Below are 17018 nucleotides of genomic sequence, written 5' to 3' on the forward strand. Positions count from 1 at the left end.
ACTCTCCTTACGTGTATATGAAATATTTCAGAGTATTAAAATGGTGTACTGCGGCAAATTCAAATTGTTTGAACAGGAGGTCAGATGTATTTATAGTTTAATGCACTTAGAGTTGATATTTGAAAAATAAAGCAGAGTGGAAAACAAGTTGTGTTGTGACAATGAACAGTTACTGTTGTGAATAACAAGGAAATTCAGACAACAAGTTTAGAGAACATGACTCATCATAGAAACACCAGGAGAATGAAGTGTGTTGATTATTTTGTTTATGATATTACTTTTCTGTTCCTGGGATATTTTTTTTTTTCCTCACAAAGCAATCGAATAGATACAAATAAAATAAGAGTAAATACTTAGATACCTACCCACAGTGCCTGGCAATGCATTAATAAATTAAATATTTGTTAGCCTTAACAAGCATCGCAGTTCAAAATACAAGCATAGTAGTGGTTTGACCTTCTTTGCATTTACAAGAAAACACTAGCATTCGTTTCAAATATAGAAACTGTATTATTATGACAAATGTTGGCTTGTCATCCAACTAAGTAAGATCAGTAAAAGCAAAGGGAAGTGCTGTGATCTAGTTGTGATTGGCTTGGAATGCACTAGTGGATGGTGGCTTTAGTATCATACAAGCATGTCATTGCTGTCATCACATAACCATTTCTTTTGTGAACTTACAACAATGCATCAAGAAAAATTGTTGTTATTTTGACCTTAGATGACTCCATGCAATTAAAACATTCTCCATTTTATTTTTCTTCAAGCAGTAGATAGGTTGTTTTGTTTACTTCTGATGAGCTGAAAAATTAAGTAGCACATCTTGGGTGTTGGATAGTTGTTCTTCCCTTTTTCTTTGCAAAGTTTTTTTTTAAATAAATTGGTATTCTGATATTTTTTGTTTCAACTCTGTAAAAAGTGAAAAGAGTGCCATTTAATTTCAAAACAAATATGTTACGCAAGCACTGAAAAGGTACTAATTTCATAATTGTTTTTCTAACTCCTGATTTTTCTTCTGGAAGATTGAGCATGGATGATGAGGGACTGTTGGGATTATGACTGTGTTCTCAGCTGTGGCAGCAGGGATTGTGGTTTTATTTCCTTTCTCTGCCTCCCACAGGAAAGTTCTATGATTCTGTTTTATTGTTTGTGAGACCTGTTTTTGGATAGAAAGTCCTCCAGCAGGCATGTATCACTGATAAAGTATTATATTCGTGTGTAATATTGGTATAGTACTGGTGAAGTGTGTATTTTTTTCCAATTTAAAACATGAGCAGAAGAAAAATCAAACTTTATGTTCATATTGTTTTCCATTCTGAAAACAGCACTGCTTTTGCCTTGCTTTTTTGCGCATCAGGAGCTATGTCTTTCTTATTAGCTAAAAGAGGTGACTTAATTAAGTAGGATTCTTTTCCCTTCTTTTGACTTTCTAGTGAGTAACATTTTCCTCTTAAAGCTACATCTGAACCGTTTGTGGTACGTATGTTGCAAATGGTAACATTGAGTTACTTCTACGTTGAATAGAGGTCATGCATTGTAATACATGTAGTATCAGTTTGTCTTTCCAGGACTGGCCTCCATTGTTTGACTGACGTGATAGCTGTCTTCGTTATCTTCCAAACGATTCACTCGTGCTGTGTTTGATGGGCCTTATGAGCATTTAATGTGTGAGGAGGATATTCTAGCGAATGTACTCTGAAGGGTACTGGAAAATATTTTGCTCGGTACATTATCCTGCTATACTTGAATGACTGCCACTTAAAGAGAAATTTCTTAAGTCAAGAAGGGACAAACGCCAACATTATGATACAAGAGCATTGGGGGGAATAATTGTACAGTTGTCCCATCTGTGAGTGTGTGTAAGTCTTTGGCGGAAGTGCCAAGCAGATGCCTGGAGAAAGGAACTGCATTTTCCCAGGAAAGCTGATTTGAGATTGATATTTTGTATTTTTTTTTTAATTGATGAACTTTGTGTTAAGATGGTTTGGGTGATAGACTTGTTGAAGGCAGAGAGGATGGTCACTATGAAGAGAGGATAGTTTGTTTTTTTTTTTTAGTAGCAAAAGGTAGATAAACAGGACTGGAGGTCAAAGAAGAAAAAGTTATGCGAGGACATTTTTTGGGGGACAAAGGCTTTTGTTTTTTTAGAAGAAATTCTTGTCATCTGTTGTGAAAAGCAGTGGAGAATGCCTTATCTGTATTAGTTAATCATAGCATAATAACAATCTTTTGGTATCGTTTAAGTGTGAAGAAGGCTTAGTTTGTCTATGCCAAAAGGTAAATAGCAGATTTGTTGTGTGATCAACAATGGAAGTGAGAGAGATTGCTCATGAAGAACTGATACGCGGGATAGAAAACTGGCATGGTACTTCCTGTACTGCATTCTGACTCAGGATGTCTTGGATACTTAGTACAATTTGCCATAGTCTCTTTGAGACTATGTCAGGATTGCAAGAGAAAGAAGAAATGTGTTGTGAAAGATCAACTGATTGCCGTGAAGTGCTCAAAAGAATTGTGGTTAGTAGCAGAAAATAAAGTTGTATATCTAGAGAAGCAAATGACTTTCAGAACATGACAAAGTTCTTGTCTTTAAAAGAGAAAACAAACAGAGACTTGAAATTACTGTAACTAGTGAGACATTTCTTACATATTTTTAAATTAAGTCTCATGTAGTTTCAATTCAGTTTTGTGTCAGTTCTGCAATGCCATTTTGTTACACAGTAAAGTAAAAATAATTGCAAAGGCTGTCAGGTATTGTGGAATAAATTTGATTAGATGTGGAACATAATCATAAACAGAATTACAGATTACTTCAGTCATAGTAAAATGAAGTGATTAAAAGGTACTTATTAGGAGATAGCTTGTCAGTGAAAATTCTTGTACCCAAAAATGAAGATAGTGAACTCTTTGTATCTCTATAACTATCTTAGAGATGTAAAATGAAGGCTATAAAGTTTTTGTTTGTTGCTATCTGTATGTCATGAAAGAGCCAAATAGTTTCTAAAATGTAGTCACAAACTGATTATGAAATTCCCAAGGGGAACTCTGATGGGCTATCATAACTTAACAATGGAACGGTGAGTCACTGCAGGAGGAATTCATGTAATAATCTTTCCTGGTATTTATAGGACCAGGAGGATGAAATGTCATTTAATTTTGTTTGCTTAAAAACTACTAGGCAAGAGAGAAGAGGAAGAAAAAATGAAGCATCTTTCCTTTATTTCGGGCATGAAAGATGAATGGACTATATAAAAAGCATATTATGAAGCAGTAGTGTAGTGATTAATTTCAGATCTGATCAATGCTCCAAAATAGTTGTGTTAATAATTATTTTAGTTGATAACTTAAAATGATGCAAAATGCTGCTTTTGAGTGGAACAGTTAGTTTGAGGCATCTGTAAGAGTTCCTCCTTGCTAGCTTAGGCATATATATATCTATGGAGTTCAAAAGTTATCCATGGAAGGTCTTTATTTATCTTAAAAAGCTGTGCCAAAATGTATTTAATGTAGCCTTAGTTAGTTTTGCTAGGATGCCAAAAATGCTTTAGTCTATTCCATTAATGCTGGCGATGCAGTATTTAATCCAGCACCATGTATTCAATCCTGCAGTCACTTTTGCTTGAATCAAAGCTTTATCCTTTTTTATTTAGTGTTTCCAATTTAAAGATCGTGTTACAGTTGTCTGCTGTTGCTTAAGGGTTTGCTTAGTGTCTTGTTTTTTTCGAAAAGGGCAAAATAATTTGATGAGTATATGTTTATTCACAGTGAATGCTTGCATGAATTCTTAACTAAACCTTTTAGATGCTCTCATAATATTGAGAGCTTGTCACTAGGTCATGGTACAGTGATCCTTATAGTTTTTCCTCTTCTCTCCTTTGCACTACTGGTATTAATTTTTGGTTTATTTATGAGATCTTCTATGTGGTTCATTAATATTCAGCACATATAAGGATTTTATCAAGCTTCAAGTATATCAGTTTTAAAATTACTGAAAACAGGCAGATTCGTGTAAGGAAAAGTGAGACTGTTAAGCAAAATAACAACTATAAATGTTCTCAAATGAGCCACAAGATTGTCAAAAATTCACTTTGGGGAAAAAAAAAAAAGCAGTTTTAAATAGTGAAATTGGATATATTCTTGACCAAAAAGGTCTCTAACTCTTCTTTTTGCTTTGTGCTATTCAAACTTGATGAAACTAAGGACCTTCGCCATAGTACGGAAGTGTTGGTGAGTGAAAGGCAGAAAGGATCAAGTCTGTTTAATACTTTCTAGAGATGACCAAAGAACAATTAGATGTTTAGAAACAGATGTACAAGAAATATGCAAATTGCTAAAGCCATTGGTGAAGAAAGAATATTTTCTTGAACATCACGTTACTAGTGAGTTTAAGTTGAATGAAATTATTGTTCCAAACTTGTTTGTTTTAAAGAAGATAGGGCAGCTACTTACTCCTGCTGACATCGTAGGTCTGTTTCAGGAAAGGCAGCGTTGAGGTTTTCTGAAATTTTAGTGCTAGATTTCCAGCTATGATATCAAATAAGAGCATTTCTTTGTTCTTTTTTTAAACAAAACAACTAAATGCAACTTGAAAAATGTTATTAATGTTGGTTAAACCTATTTTTTTTTCCAAGAGGAATTATGATTTACTTTAGATTTGTTTTGATTTGAGTTGCTGCAGAATAAGTGCAATCTTAAAGGACACTTGAGGCTGTTGTGAATAAGTTTGAGTGAATTTTTGATGAGTTAATCCTATGCAAGAAATAAAAAGGTGGTTTTAATTGTCTATTGTTCCTTCACATTTTTCTAAAGGATTTTTTCTACAGATATAGAAGATAAAAGTGAAAGATCTGTTTATGTACATTACCTGGTAAGAATTAAATGGAGATAACCTGAGAGGAAATCAAACAATATCAGATATCTGTTAGAAAGTTTAAAAGGAATTTAAGAGGATTTGTGTATTTTCTAGAGGTCATGTTAATTTTTGCAATTCTCTGAGCAAATGCAGAGTTAACAATGACACTTGTATATTAATTTTCATTTAAGAGAGGTAGTACAGATTTTACTAATTAGTTTAGTATCCCTTTCAATAGTCATTATAGAATTTTTACAAGAATACTACAGGTAACAGTAGAGTGCAGAAAACCTCCATACTAAATGGACCCTCTACTGTAAGAGAGGTCCTCTGAGTCTGATCAACAGTGATAATGTGACAGCTTATAGAGAAAATAAATGTTTTCAGTAGCTTGGCGTTTTTAATGGATGGAAGTATTTTTGAAAACCCAGCTAAATTCTTACGTTTAGTTGTGTTTTAAATAATACCTACACTTTTCTGACCGTTTCAGTTTTGTGCTTATCAAACTGCTTTCAGTGAATATACTTTTTGCTATGGCAGAAGATAAACCTGAATGCTTAAATAGATTGTGCGTTTATGTAGTATGGATATTATATCCTCTGTACCAGCTCTGTCTTATACATGCTGGTTACAAAAAAATATTCTGTGTCAGTTCTCTATTACTTCATATGAATGGTGCAATTTAATATTGGAAGATAAGCCAACTAAACTTTTTTTGCTCCATGAACTTTGTAAGATGCTATAGGAAAGTTCTGCTTCTAGAGCATAGGCTTAGGTAGCATGATGGTGTAACATAAAAATTAAATCATGATAACCTAAAGATCATAAAGGATCATAATTTTCACTTACTTATAGCCACAGTAGAGTTGGATTATTAGTTTCATAAATATTCAGTTTTATTCTTATGGGATTTCCATTAAAAAAGACTTTGTTTACTAAAAACAGTATCTGGAAAAGTGTTTGGGTCGTTCTTCAATCTGTTTTTCACTGCTTTTGAATTTCCATTTTTATCCAAAAGGACTTTGTGGTCGACTCTTAATTCTTTCAAGGGATAAGTTACAAAATTTCCATTAAAAGGTGCTTGGTTTTGAAGTGTATAATTTGTGTAAATATGTTTAGTTCACATTTATTTTTATTGAATATGATTGCGCTTTATAAGTGGTCTTCAAAAACTGTTTCATATCCAAAAATAATTTGAGAAGTGAAAAAAAAACCCACACCACAAACCACGTATTCATAGTGAAAGATGTGGAGAATCTGTTTTTCTAGTTTAGTTTAGCTTGCGTTGAGTCTGATTTCCTCCCAATCAACAGAGGTCAGTTAAATCAACTGAGAGGAAAGAGTTATGGGAATTCAGAGATGCAGAAACAAGAGTTGTTGTTCAGTTGCATTTCTAACTTTGATTTAAATTCACTGTCATAAATGAATAATAAAAAAATCTGTCTCTTTCTAAATGCCAGTATATTTTCCCTAGAGTATAGAATTATAGATACTTCCTAGTAGGTTGAAAAAGAAATATTTCCTAAGTGGAAATACGTATGTTTTGGTCATTCAAAGTTTGTGGAATGTGTCCTCAGTCCAGAAGACTGGAAAGGGTGGCTGTGTCTGCCTGGTGTTACTAAAAATCTTCCAGTCTTAGTTTGTGTATCCAAAAAAATGGACATGGTATATGTTCATGGGCAGTAAGTATTGATAGGAAGGAAGGAAATACACCTTGTTTATCGAAAGGTGTAGCTCAAGCCCAGAGAGTATGTTACATCACCAGTTGAAATGAGATTGGTGTTAAGGTGGGTATTCCTATGATATTCTGCGTCTAATTAACACGTGTAATGATAGTAGAGAAGATACAGCAGGATTTGGCTTCAGCACATCTTAGTAACCTAAATAACATAGCTTTGTCCTTGCACAGTGAACTTCAAGTCAGTGGTACTGTATCTTGAAAACTTACATTTTCCGTGCAAGTTAGGTTAGTCTCAGTTAGAATATAGATGTGCCTGTGCTGCCATCACACTTTGATCTGTGGTATAAAACTGTGACAGAGTCATTTTTTTAATTGGTACGCAAATCCATCAGCCTTCCTTTTAGACACGCTCTTACAAAGCAAATGGTGCTGATTACTAACTATAGTCCCGTGTCCTATATGTCTTTGGCTCCTATACATTTTTGTATGCCTCAAGTTGAGCAAATCCAAACAAAACAGTCAAATGAGTGGCTTTCCTCTAAGCTCAGAATGTAGAGAAATGGGAAGAGTATAAAGCTGCAGTTGCTTGTACAACAGCAGTTGATTGTACTTTTCTGGAAGGATTGGTGAGGGAAGGCCACAACCTCTAAAAACATTACTCTGACATGATTACAATTCTGCACTAAATATGAAAATATTTCCAAAAAGGCATCGTGACTGTATCGAATGGTGTGTTTTCCTCCAGTGCATGAGAGAGATTAACAAAAGAATCTGTAAATCAACAATTGGTTCATCACTTTTCTATTGTAATGATGTTGTCTTTCTTACTCAACAGTGTTTCCTTGATATGACGTTTGGAGCCGGAGGTCATACTACAGCTCTGCTAGAGAAAGCCCGCGACATTACTGTATATGCACTAGACAGGGACCCAACGGCTTATAAAATAGCTCAGCAGCTTTCAGAATCGTACCCGTAAGTCGTCTTCTCCTGTCATAAATATGGTCGAGATAAGAAGGATAGTGTGGTATTGTATACACAATATATTTTGACACAATTTTATATTTAATCTTATATTTAAAATTTGATTTTAAAAAGATTTTTTTTATTTTTTAAAAAAATCTTCTTAAAATCAGTTTTAAATATAAAATCTTTTTTAAAAGATTTTATATTTAAAAATTGATTTTAAAAAAGATTCATGTGCTCTGCTTGCTTTGAGATGATTCTGATGGCAGAGTGATACAAAAACATAGGCTTTGTGGTAAATATTTCACAAAAAATGGAATAATATACTTTTAAACAATGAGGTCATTTAAATATGACTTATGAATGTTTTAATTTTTTCAAAACCAAAAATAGTTGTATTTCAGTATTAGATTAGCTAAATATTTTGCCACTGGCTTCAGAAACTACTAAACAATGTAATAAGCCACTATTTCTGTGTAAAGCTCATGCTTCAGTTTTCTTCGGAAATACGTGCTGAATTTGCTAAATGAACGATTGCTAAATGCAAATTTCTATTTTTTTCAGTTATATAAAGTGCTTGTTCCTTTATTTTATTCAAGAAATAACCCAGTCAGAGCATGAATACATTCATGCAAAAGTGTACAATATGTAGAGAGTTGAATATGAACTTTTCGGAAAGTCCTATTGTTTAATTTTGACTAAGAAGTGAAAATATGTAGAAACAGAATTAAATAATATGAAATAATTAAAACTTAGGAAATGTAGGGAAAGTAGGAAGGAGGGGACACTTACTGTCAGGTTGAAAATGTTAAGAGTATTTATTTCAAAAGAGCTTTTACATGAGGAAAAGCAAATCTTTTGAATAAGAGGAAACTGGAAGACACAGATAAAGAAACACCTGGTTGTTCAATCGTGTTTCCTTGCATAAAAAGGAGTTCTAAGACAGCAATAGTATTCAAGCAATGCAGAAGGTATTTCTCACCTTTTCTAAAAAGAAAAGGCTAAGGTGTGCATTCCTTTCTTTAAGCGCCATTGTCAGAGGCCCAGTGGGAAAAATTCAAGCATGTGACAAGAAAGCATAGCTTGGTTTCTAGTCATCCTACTCTGTAAGACCACTTAAATATATTTCTCTAAATTTTCATTTCTTTGTGGGCTGAAGTGACATGCAGTGTATACTTAGAAATTTGTGGAATTCCTCTCTCAACTGTTATTTCTCCAGAGACTACTCTTTTTGACAGAATAGTGTGGAGAATATTGGCAAGGAAAGTTCATTTTCTTTTAAACTAAACCTACAAACTCCACCAGATGTCATTGGATTGTAAAGTCTTCTGTTCTTTGGGAAAAATACATGTAGTCCAAATTAAAGCCAATCTTATAGCTCATAGAAGTTTTCAGAAACATTCACACAGCACAATGATGAACAGTATTCTGATTCAATATATGTTTATCTGTAAAGTATCCTATGCAAACCTGAGTGTGAAGGAAGTTTATTTTCCATCTAGATGAAGAGAGTTTACAAGCGATGGATGTTGTTCTGCCAGTGATTTACATTTTTAATTCTATGCTTGCTTATGTGTCTGAAAAAATGAACTTTAATCAATATAGTATTACAGTTGATGTAACTTACTATGACTTTATAAACAAAGGAGGTCTCCTAGTTCCAGTTTTTGTTCAGAAAATCATTTAAACTTGGTTAGTTCAACTCCAAACATATTGTTGTCCATCTTTACAGATGCAAGTTATCATTAGAATGAAGTGTATTCTTAAATAATACAATGTTAAATTGTTAGAGAAAAGTCTTAATCACTGAAAGATGACTGCATGCTACTTGAATACATATTGTAAGATACAGAGCAGTATTCTTATTTGTTTTGGTGTTTTCCCTCATCTCCCATCTTTTCCTATTGAAAAGAACAGGTGGGTCCTTTTTTGAAAGATAAGTATATCTTTTTTTCATAGTAGTTCATGTTGAAAATTAAGGTAAAGGAATGTTCATGTATAGTATATGTGCTCATTATTAATCTGTTTTCCATGGGAAGTCAATTGCATAAAGCGTTGTTAGTTTAAAAGGAGAAAGGAAGAGGTGTAAGTATACAATTTATAAATAACAGATAGAGCTAGGGTTTGCTTACAAATCAGTTGTAAGTATAAAAGATATACCTATGTTCTGAGATATGGAGCTTTCATAAATGAAATTGTTTCTTTCAGTATTCATTAAAAGATGGTTAATCTAGTATTACGGGTGTTTCTTGTCCATTTTCTGCACTGTGTTAGAAATAAATCTTTTATCCTAATTTTATCAGTTAATTCAAATCTGTGTTGGCATCGCAAGCTCAGGGAGTTCATCCCGTTGACATCTTTATCTGGTCAGTTCTACTGTCAGATAAAATAGTTCCCTCATCTGGTTCACCAGGCAGCCACGGAAATAGTTGTGCTATCTTAAAAACATCAATGGCAGCATGCAGTTGGAAGCTCAGAGAAATGTAGGGCTGTCCCTTCTGTGAGAAGCACGGCCAAAGATGATAGAAGAACTGCAGCACAGAAGTATAAACTTGTCTGTTGTTTTTCTGTTCTAGGGTTTTTTTCACCTCATCTGTGTTAACATTGCTGTTTTGAGAGAGGTTATTTGTCTTACTCAAGTGCTTTGCTTCCTTTGGAGGTGACAGCACAAGGCAGGGAAAAATGCTGCTATGCAACCATAACCAGTAAAATCTGATTCCCACTGTGTCTAAAATTGGGCAAATTAAAAGTCATACCTTAACTGAATTTTCTGTTGCGATATTGCAAAATCTACTTAAAACGGAATATTGTATCTGTTTAATTGGGGATGTTAATAAATTCCAGCATATCAACTACATGACGGATCTTGAGTCTTGCAATAGTGTTTGTGGCAGTCCATCTTACCATAAAACTTAAATTAGAAATACTCAGTGTCAACTACTAATGCTTATTCTGGTTAGGTAGCATTACTAATCTTAGCAAAATCATCTAAGTCCAACTGTTACTCACTATGGGGCTTCAGTTTTTAAGCATCGTGTATCGTGTGTCACTGAGTTACAAGATTATGAAAGTTCACGTTACAGAAATATGCCTAAAGTTATGGTTGGAAGAGGAGATAAATATGGCTAAATTAGAGGATTTTTCTATATTCAGAAATAATAAGTGAAGTCCTCCTTGGACTTAACTGAAAGACAGCTGGAGTAATAAGTAACTGAATGAGAACACTGAGGAAAAATACATTTGGTGTTTGTTTTAAATGTGTCTCTTTGTTCCTTGGTAGTAATTTTGTCAGAACTAAAATCTGAAGAGGGTAGAGTTCCAACTGCAGTTCTCATATTCATTTAGCCTCTCTATTATTTTTATTTTTTAGAAATATGTAGTGCTGCTTTAATAAGGAGAAACTGGGTCAGGTCTTGTTAGATATTCAGTGTGTGGGTGGGAATCCTTTGACGTGCTTTCTGGGGAAGCCTCTAACTTGGGAATTGCTGCCGAGAATCCAGGAGAACAAGATAAAATTCAGTCAGTAGCAATATATATTACAAGTAAACCCTTTCACGCCCACTGAGAGGGAGAGGTTAGAGAGGTGGCTAAAATCTGGCAATTAACCAATATCGTTGCAAACTTTTAAGTGTGAGAAACCTACGCAAAGCCTACGCGGAGGAGACAATGTTCGTAGTAATTCTCTGAGCAGAGTAAGAAATTGTGCCCCAAAAGTTAGGGATAAATAGTATAAAATTCCTCATACAACTTAACTACCATTTTATTATAGTTCTAAAGTAATCTTGAGGTGTGACAGTGCTTGTGAGTTTTGCTTTCAGGGTTACACTGAGTTTACAGAAAAACTGGGATAGAACTGTCAGCTGTGCATTGTATGTTCTGAGGAAAACAATGTATTTTGTTTAGTTCTAGGGAAAATAGAACTTTTTTCAGTTGCAATAAGCTTATTTTAAGTGCTTGTGAATTGTAGCTAAGTGTATTATATATTGTTGCTTTTGTTACTATGTTATTTATATAGGCTACTATTTCACTTTTAACTGTAGTGCATAAGGGATACAATTAAGTGTGCAATCAAGGCGTATTCATTATAATGCCTGGACTATATATAAGTAAGTTAATTAGTTACCTATAGTGTAATTTCTTTCTAAAGAATTCTCCATGTGCGTCAACGTCTGTCTGCCTCTCAAATGCAAGAAATATAGATAAATGAGTTGCTTTAAATATGACATGGAAAAATGCCATTGAGAGCACTGGAAACGCCTTTAAATGCCATTATATTCAAATAGTGCTTTTCTATCACGTATTTTGTTGCCCAAAAGATTTATTTGGGTAACAAACCCATATATGTTTCCTTATAAAATTATAAGGAAGAAAAATTCTTTCTCTTGTTGCTGAAGTTCCAGCTGTGCAGGTTTCAGAATGACTAGAAACCTTTGCTTACTTTCATACATACAGTCTAATCCTTCAATACATTGAGTTCTTGGTTCAAATTTGGACCCAATTCAAAGTTACCCTGAGATACAAACCACATGCAACAGTCTACTTTTAACAATTGTTTTTCTTTCTTTTTCACTTTTTATAGTGTTTTGTCCCTTGGCCCTCTGATGCTTTCTTAAAACCTTGTCAACTTCAGAGGCAAAGGCTGTGGATGTTGTTTACCTGGACTCTAGTAAAGCCTTTGACAGTTTCCCACAGCATTCTCGTGGAGAAACTGGCTGCTCGTGGCTTGGACGGGCACACTCTTCACTGTGTAAAAAACTGGCTGGATGGCCGGGCCCAAAGAGTTGTGGTGAATGGAGTTAAATCCAGTTGGCAGCTGGTCACAAGTGGTGTTCCCCAAGGCTCAGTATTTGGACCACTTCTGTTTAGTTGCTTTATCTATAATCTGGACAAGGGGATCTAATGTACCCTCAGTAAGTTTGCAGATGACACCAAGTTGGGTGGGAGTGTTCATCTGCTTTAGGGCAGGAAGGTTCTACAGAGGGATCTGGACAAGCTGGATCAGTAGGGCAAGGCCAACTGTATGAGATTCAACAAGCCTTGATGCCAGGTTCTGCACCTGGGTCACAACAACCCTGTGCAACACTACAGGCTTGGGGAAGAGTGTCTGGAAAGCTGCTTGATGGGAAAGGGCCTGGGGGTGTTGGTCAACAACCAGCTGAATATGAGCTGGCAGTGTGCCCAGGTGGCCAAGAAAACCCATAGCATCCTGGCTTGTGTCAGAAATAGTGTGACCAGCAGGACTAGGGAAGAGATTGTCCCCTTTACTTGACACTGGTGAGGCTGCACCTCAAATACTGTTTTCTGTTTTGAGCCTCTTGCTACAAGAAAGACATTGAGGTGCTGGAGTGTGTCCAAAGAAGGGCAATGAAGCTGATGAAGGGCCTAGAGAGCAAGTCTTATGAGGAGTGGCTGAGGGAACTGGAGTTATTTAATGTGGAGAAAGGAGGTTGAGGGAAGGACCTTGTCATGCTCTACAACTACCTGAAAGGAGGTTGTAGCGAGGTGAGTGTCAGTCTCTTCTCCCAAGTACCAAGCGATAGGACAAGAGGAAATGACCTCAAGTTGCACCAGGGGAGGTTTAGATTGGATATGAGGAAAAATTTCTTCACTGAAGGTGTTGTCAAACATTGGAACAGGCTGCCCACGGAAGTGGTTGAGTCACTGTCCCTGGAGGTATTTTAAAGATGTGTAGATGCGGCACTTCAGGACATGGTTTAGTGGTGGACTTGGCAGTGTTAGGTACAATGTTCAGTCTTTTTAAAAAATGTTCTTTGCCATGTATGTGTGTGTGTCTGTATTTTATGCTCAAGTGGTGGGTTGACCTTGGCTGGACACCAGGTGCTCACCAAGCCGCTCTATCACTCCTCCAACTCAATTGGACAGGGGAGAGAAAACATAACAAAAGGCTTGTGGGTTGAGATAAGGACAGGGAGAGATCACTCGCCAATTAGTCACAGGTAAAACAGACTCAACTTGGGGAAATTAATTTATTGCCAATCAAATCAGAGAAGGGTAAGGAGAAATAAAAACTAAATCTTAAAACACCTTTCCCCTATTCCTCCTTTGTTCCTGGGCTCAACTTCACTCCTGATTTCTCTGCCTCCTTCTCCTGAGCGATGCAGGGGGATGGGGAGTGGGGGTTGTGGTCAGTTCATCACTTGTCATCCCTGCCACTCCTTCTCCCTCACACTCTTCCCGTGCTCGAGCATGAGATCCCTTCCATGGGAGACAGTCCTCCATGAACTTCTCCAACCCAAGTCCTTCCCACGGGTTGCATTTCTTCACAAATTGCTCCGGTACAGGTCCCTTCCACAGGCTGCTGTCCTTCAGGAAGAGACTGCTCCAGCGTGTGTTCCCTGCAGGGTCCTGCTCCGGCATGAAGCTCCTCTTTCCACAGGTTCTGCCAGGAGCCTGCTCCAGCGCAGGCTTTCCATGGGGTCACAGTCTCCTTCAGGTGCATCCACCTGCTCTGGCCCAGGGTCCTCCTCAGGCTGCAGAGAAGTCTCTGCTCTGGTGCCCGGAGCACCTCCTGCCCCTTCTTCTTCACTGACTGTGGTGTCTGCAGGGTGCTTCTCTCACATCTCCTCACTCCTCTCTCCCAGCTACTGTTGCACAGCACTTTTTTCTCCTTCTTAAACATGTTATCACAGAGATGCTACCACTGTTGCAGATAGGCTTGGACTTGGCCAGCAGCGGGTCTGTCTTGAAGTCGGCTGGCACTGGCTGTGTCAGACATAGGGGAAACTTCTGGCATCTTCTCACAGAAGCCACCCCTGTAGCCTCCTCGCTACCAAAACCTTGCCACACAAACCCAATACAGCTCCGCATCAAGTTCTTATAAAAGTGATGGTGTTACCTGGCTGAACTAAATGTTACTGGATTGTTTTCTTAATTTACTTAACGTTTCTGTGGAAATACTCTGAATTGTTATTGCAGTCATATACTCATGGTTACCAATAATACATGTTTGCCAAGGAATTGTGAAAGACAAGTTTGTTGGTTTTGTTAGGCATTTTAGATCAGGGAGCTGAAATGGAGTGACTAACATGCAGAGCTATGCTAAAACCAGTGCATTAATATTTTGTTGGGTGTTTCCTGGCTAAATGAAGAGATAATGGGAACAAATGCTGATGTCTTCAATCAGGACCATGTTCTTAATTAGTCTTTTAGCAGAGTAATTTATTTCCTCTGAATATAAATAGTTTGTAAGACTTCTAACAATTTGTATCTGTATATCATAGAATCATAGAATGGTTAGTGTTGGAAGGGACCTCAAAGATCATCTAGTTCCAAACCCCCTGCCATGGGCAGGGACACCCTCCACTACACCAGGTTGCTCAAAGACTCATCCATCCTGGCCTTGAACACTTCCAGGGATGGGGCATCCACAGTTTCTCTGGGCAACCTGTTCCAGTGCTTCACCACCCTCATCATAAAAAATTTCTTCCTTAGATCAAAACAAAATCAGTCCTCTTTCAGTTTAAAGCCATTGCCCCTTGTCCTATCACTACATACTTTTGTGAAAAGTCCCTCTCCAGCTTTCTTGTAGGCCCCCTTTAGATACTGGTAGACTGCTGTAAGATCACCTCGGAGCCTTTTCTTCTCCAGACTGAACAGCCCCAACTCTCTCAGCCTGTCTACATAGGAGATGTGCTCCAGCCCTCAAATCATCTTCGTGACCCTCCTCTGGACTCGCTTCAGCAGCTCCGTATCCTTCTTGTGTTGGGGACTCCAGAGCTGAATGCAGTATTCCAGGTGATGTCTCACGAGAGCAGAGTAGAGGGGCAGAATCACTTCCCTCGACCTGCTGGCCACGCTTCTTTGGATGCAGCACAGGATATGGTTGGCTTTCTGGGCTGCCAGCACACATTGCTGGCTCATGTTGAGCTTCCCATCAACCATCACTCCCAAGTCCTTTTCCTCAGGGCTGCTCTCAATCCATTCTCTGCCCAGCCTGTACTTGGGCTTGAGATCGCCCTGACCCTCATGCAGGACCTTGCACTTGGCCTTGTTGAACTTCATGAGGTTCTCACAGGCCCACCTCTCCAGCCTGTCAGGTCCCTATGGATGGCATCCTTTCTCTCCAGTGTGTCCACAACACCATATAGCTTGGTGTCAAAGCTTGTTTTGTATGCCAAAAACAATTTCTATGCCTGTATGTATACACTGCGCAACTGCAGGTGCCTGCGGGCCTGCGCTACTGTCCCCAGAGTTACCATCAATTCTCGTTACGTGTTTTAATTGAGAGACAAAAACAAAAAAATGGAAAAAACAAATTATAGTTTAAAAATACTCAGTAGAAACCAAGTACTTCACAATATAAAAATATGGTTTAATATATTTACTTTTGAAAAAACTCTTAAATGTGATTTTGTAGAGGAAGTGCAATATGGAGTAAATATGGACTTTTATCACGCTGTGCAGTATGGACAGTTAAGTGAAGAGGTGAGATTGGTTACTCCTCAGCCATCATTTACACATTGTTGACTGAGTCTGAAAAAAGTTCGTTTGAGAAACTCCTATAACTAAGATAGAATTAAAATATTTTTGTAATTAACAAGCTATTTTTTGCAATTAATCGTAGCGATCAGTAGAAAGTAATGGTTTAAAACAGGAGGGTGCAATGTAATTCCTAGTATCCTATGAGCATCAAAAGTGTTCTTGATGCTTTCTAAGGACAGGGAAAGTTACTGTCCTCAAGAGTATGCATAATATATTTTTGCTTAAGGAATAAAGGTACAGATTGAAGTTAGTTGTTGAGCAGTGTAATATTTTCCTGTTTGGTATAGTCAGACTTTTTACCTTTCTCTTTTGTGTTTTGCTGATGTTTTTCTATGTAGAATATTTGAAAAACAGAAGTATTAATGAGATAGTCACCATGGAAAAAGATCACAGGGCACAATCTAGAGAGTACCTTACATCTATTCAGTCTATATGCCTATTCATATAAGCAGAATTCTTTTTTTTTTTTGTTTAAACAGAGCACATTTCATGTGGAAATAGTCATAGATATATAAACACCATCCTCAAAATGTAGTGTAAGTAATTTAAGACCAGGTAGGCACGCAGAACCTCCTTAGAAAAGGAGATGGAAGAGAAACAATGCACAAATCCCATTGTTTCTTCAAAATAATATGTAGCTCAGTGTTAGAAGTAAGTTTGGGAAAATGTAGCTAGGAGAAAGCCATGAAGATGATAACGTAAAAAGATGACAAATCTGAGTGTACTGGTTGGTCATATAACCAATCTTCAGATGTCAACCTGAAACTTGAGAAGATTGAATGAGTTGGATGCAACAGTTTGTCTATATTTAAGATCTTTCCCCTGCAATTCCAGTAGTGTCCATGTGTTGCTCAGTTGAAAGTGTAATTATCAATCTTTAAAATATAAAAGTCTTATTTTACTTTTTATGGGAGAGGAAAAAAGCCTGAGGGAAAGCAAGTTTGTGAGTTGTCTTTAAATAAGGGAAAATTGTTTCTAGAATAAGTGAGTTGTCCAGCAGGCTGTACTGAACACACCCTT

The 17018-nt window shown here is 36.8% G+C and overlaps 1 protein-coding gene across 1 annotated transcript in view; it reads left to right on the plus strand.

The window, feature by feature from the left end:
- Window positions 1–17018, plus strand: part of METTL15 (methyltransferase 15, mitochondrial 12S rRNA N4-cytidine) — a 101034-nt gene that overhangs the window by 30533 nt on the left and 53483 nt on the right. The window contains exon 2 of the mRNA XM_009992212.1: window positions 7369–7505. Coding sequence (XP_009990514.1) covers window positions 7369–7505 — 137 coding nt within the window. The remainder of the gene's footprint in view (window positions 1–7368; window positions 7506–17018) is intronic.

This window comes from Tauraco erythrolophus, chromosome 6 (genome assembly GCF_009769465.1).
Source record: "Tauraco erythrolophus isolate bTauEry1 chromosome 6, bTauEry1.pri, whole genome shotgun sequence".
NCBI lineage: Eukaryota > Metazoa > Chordata > Aves > Musophagiformes > Musophagidae > Tauraco > Tauraco erythrolophus.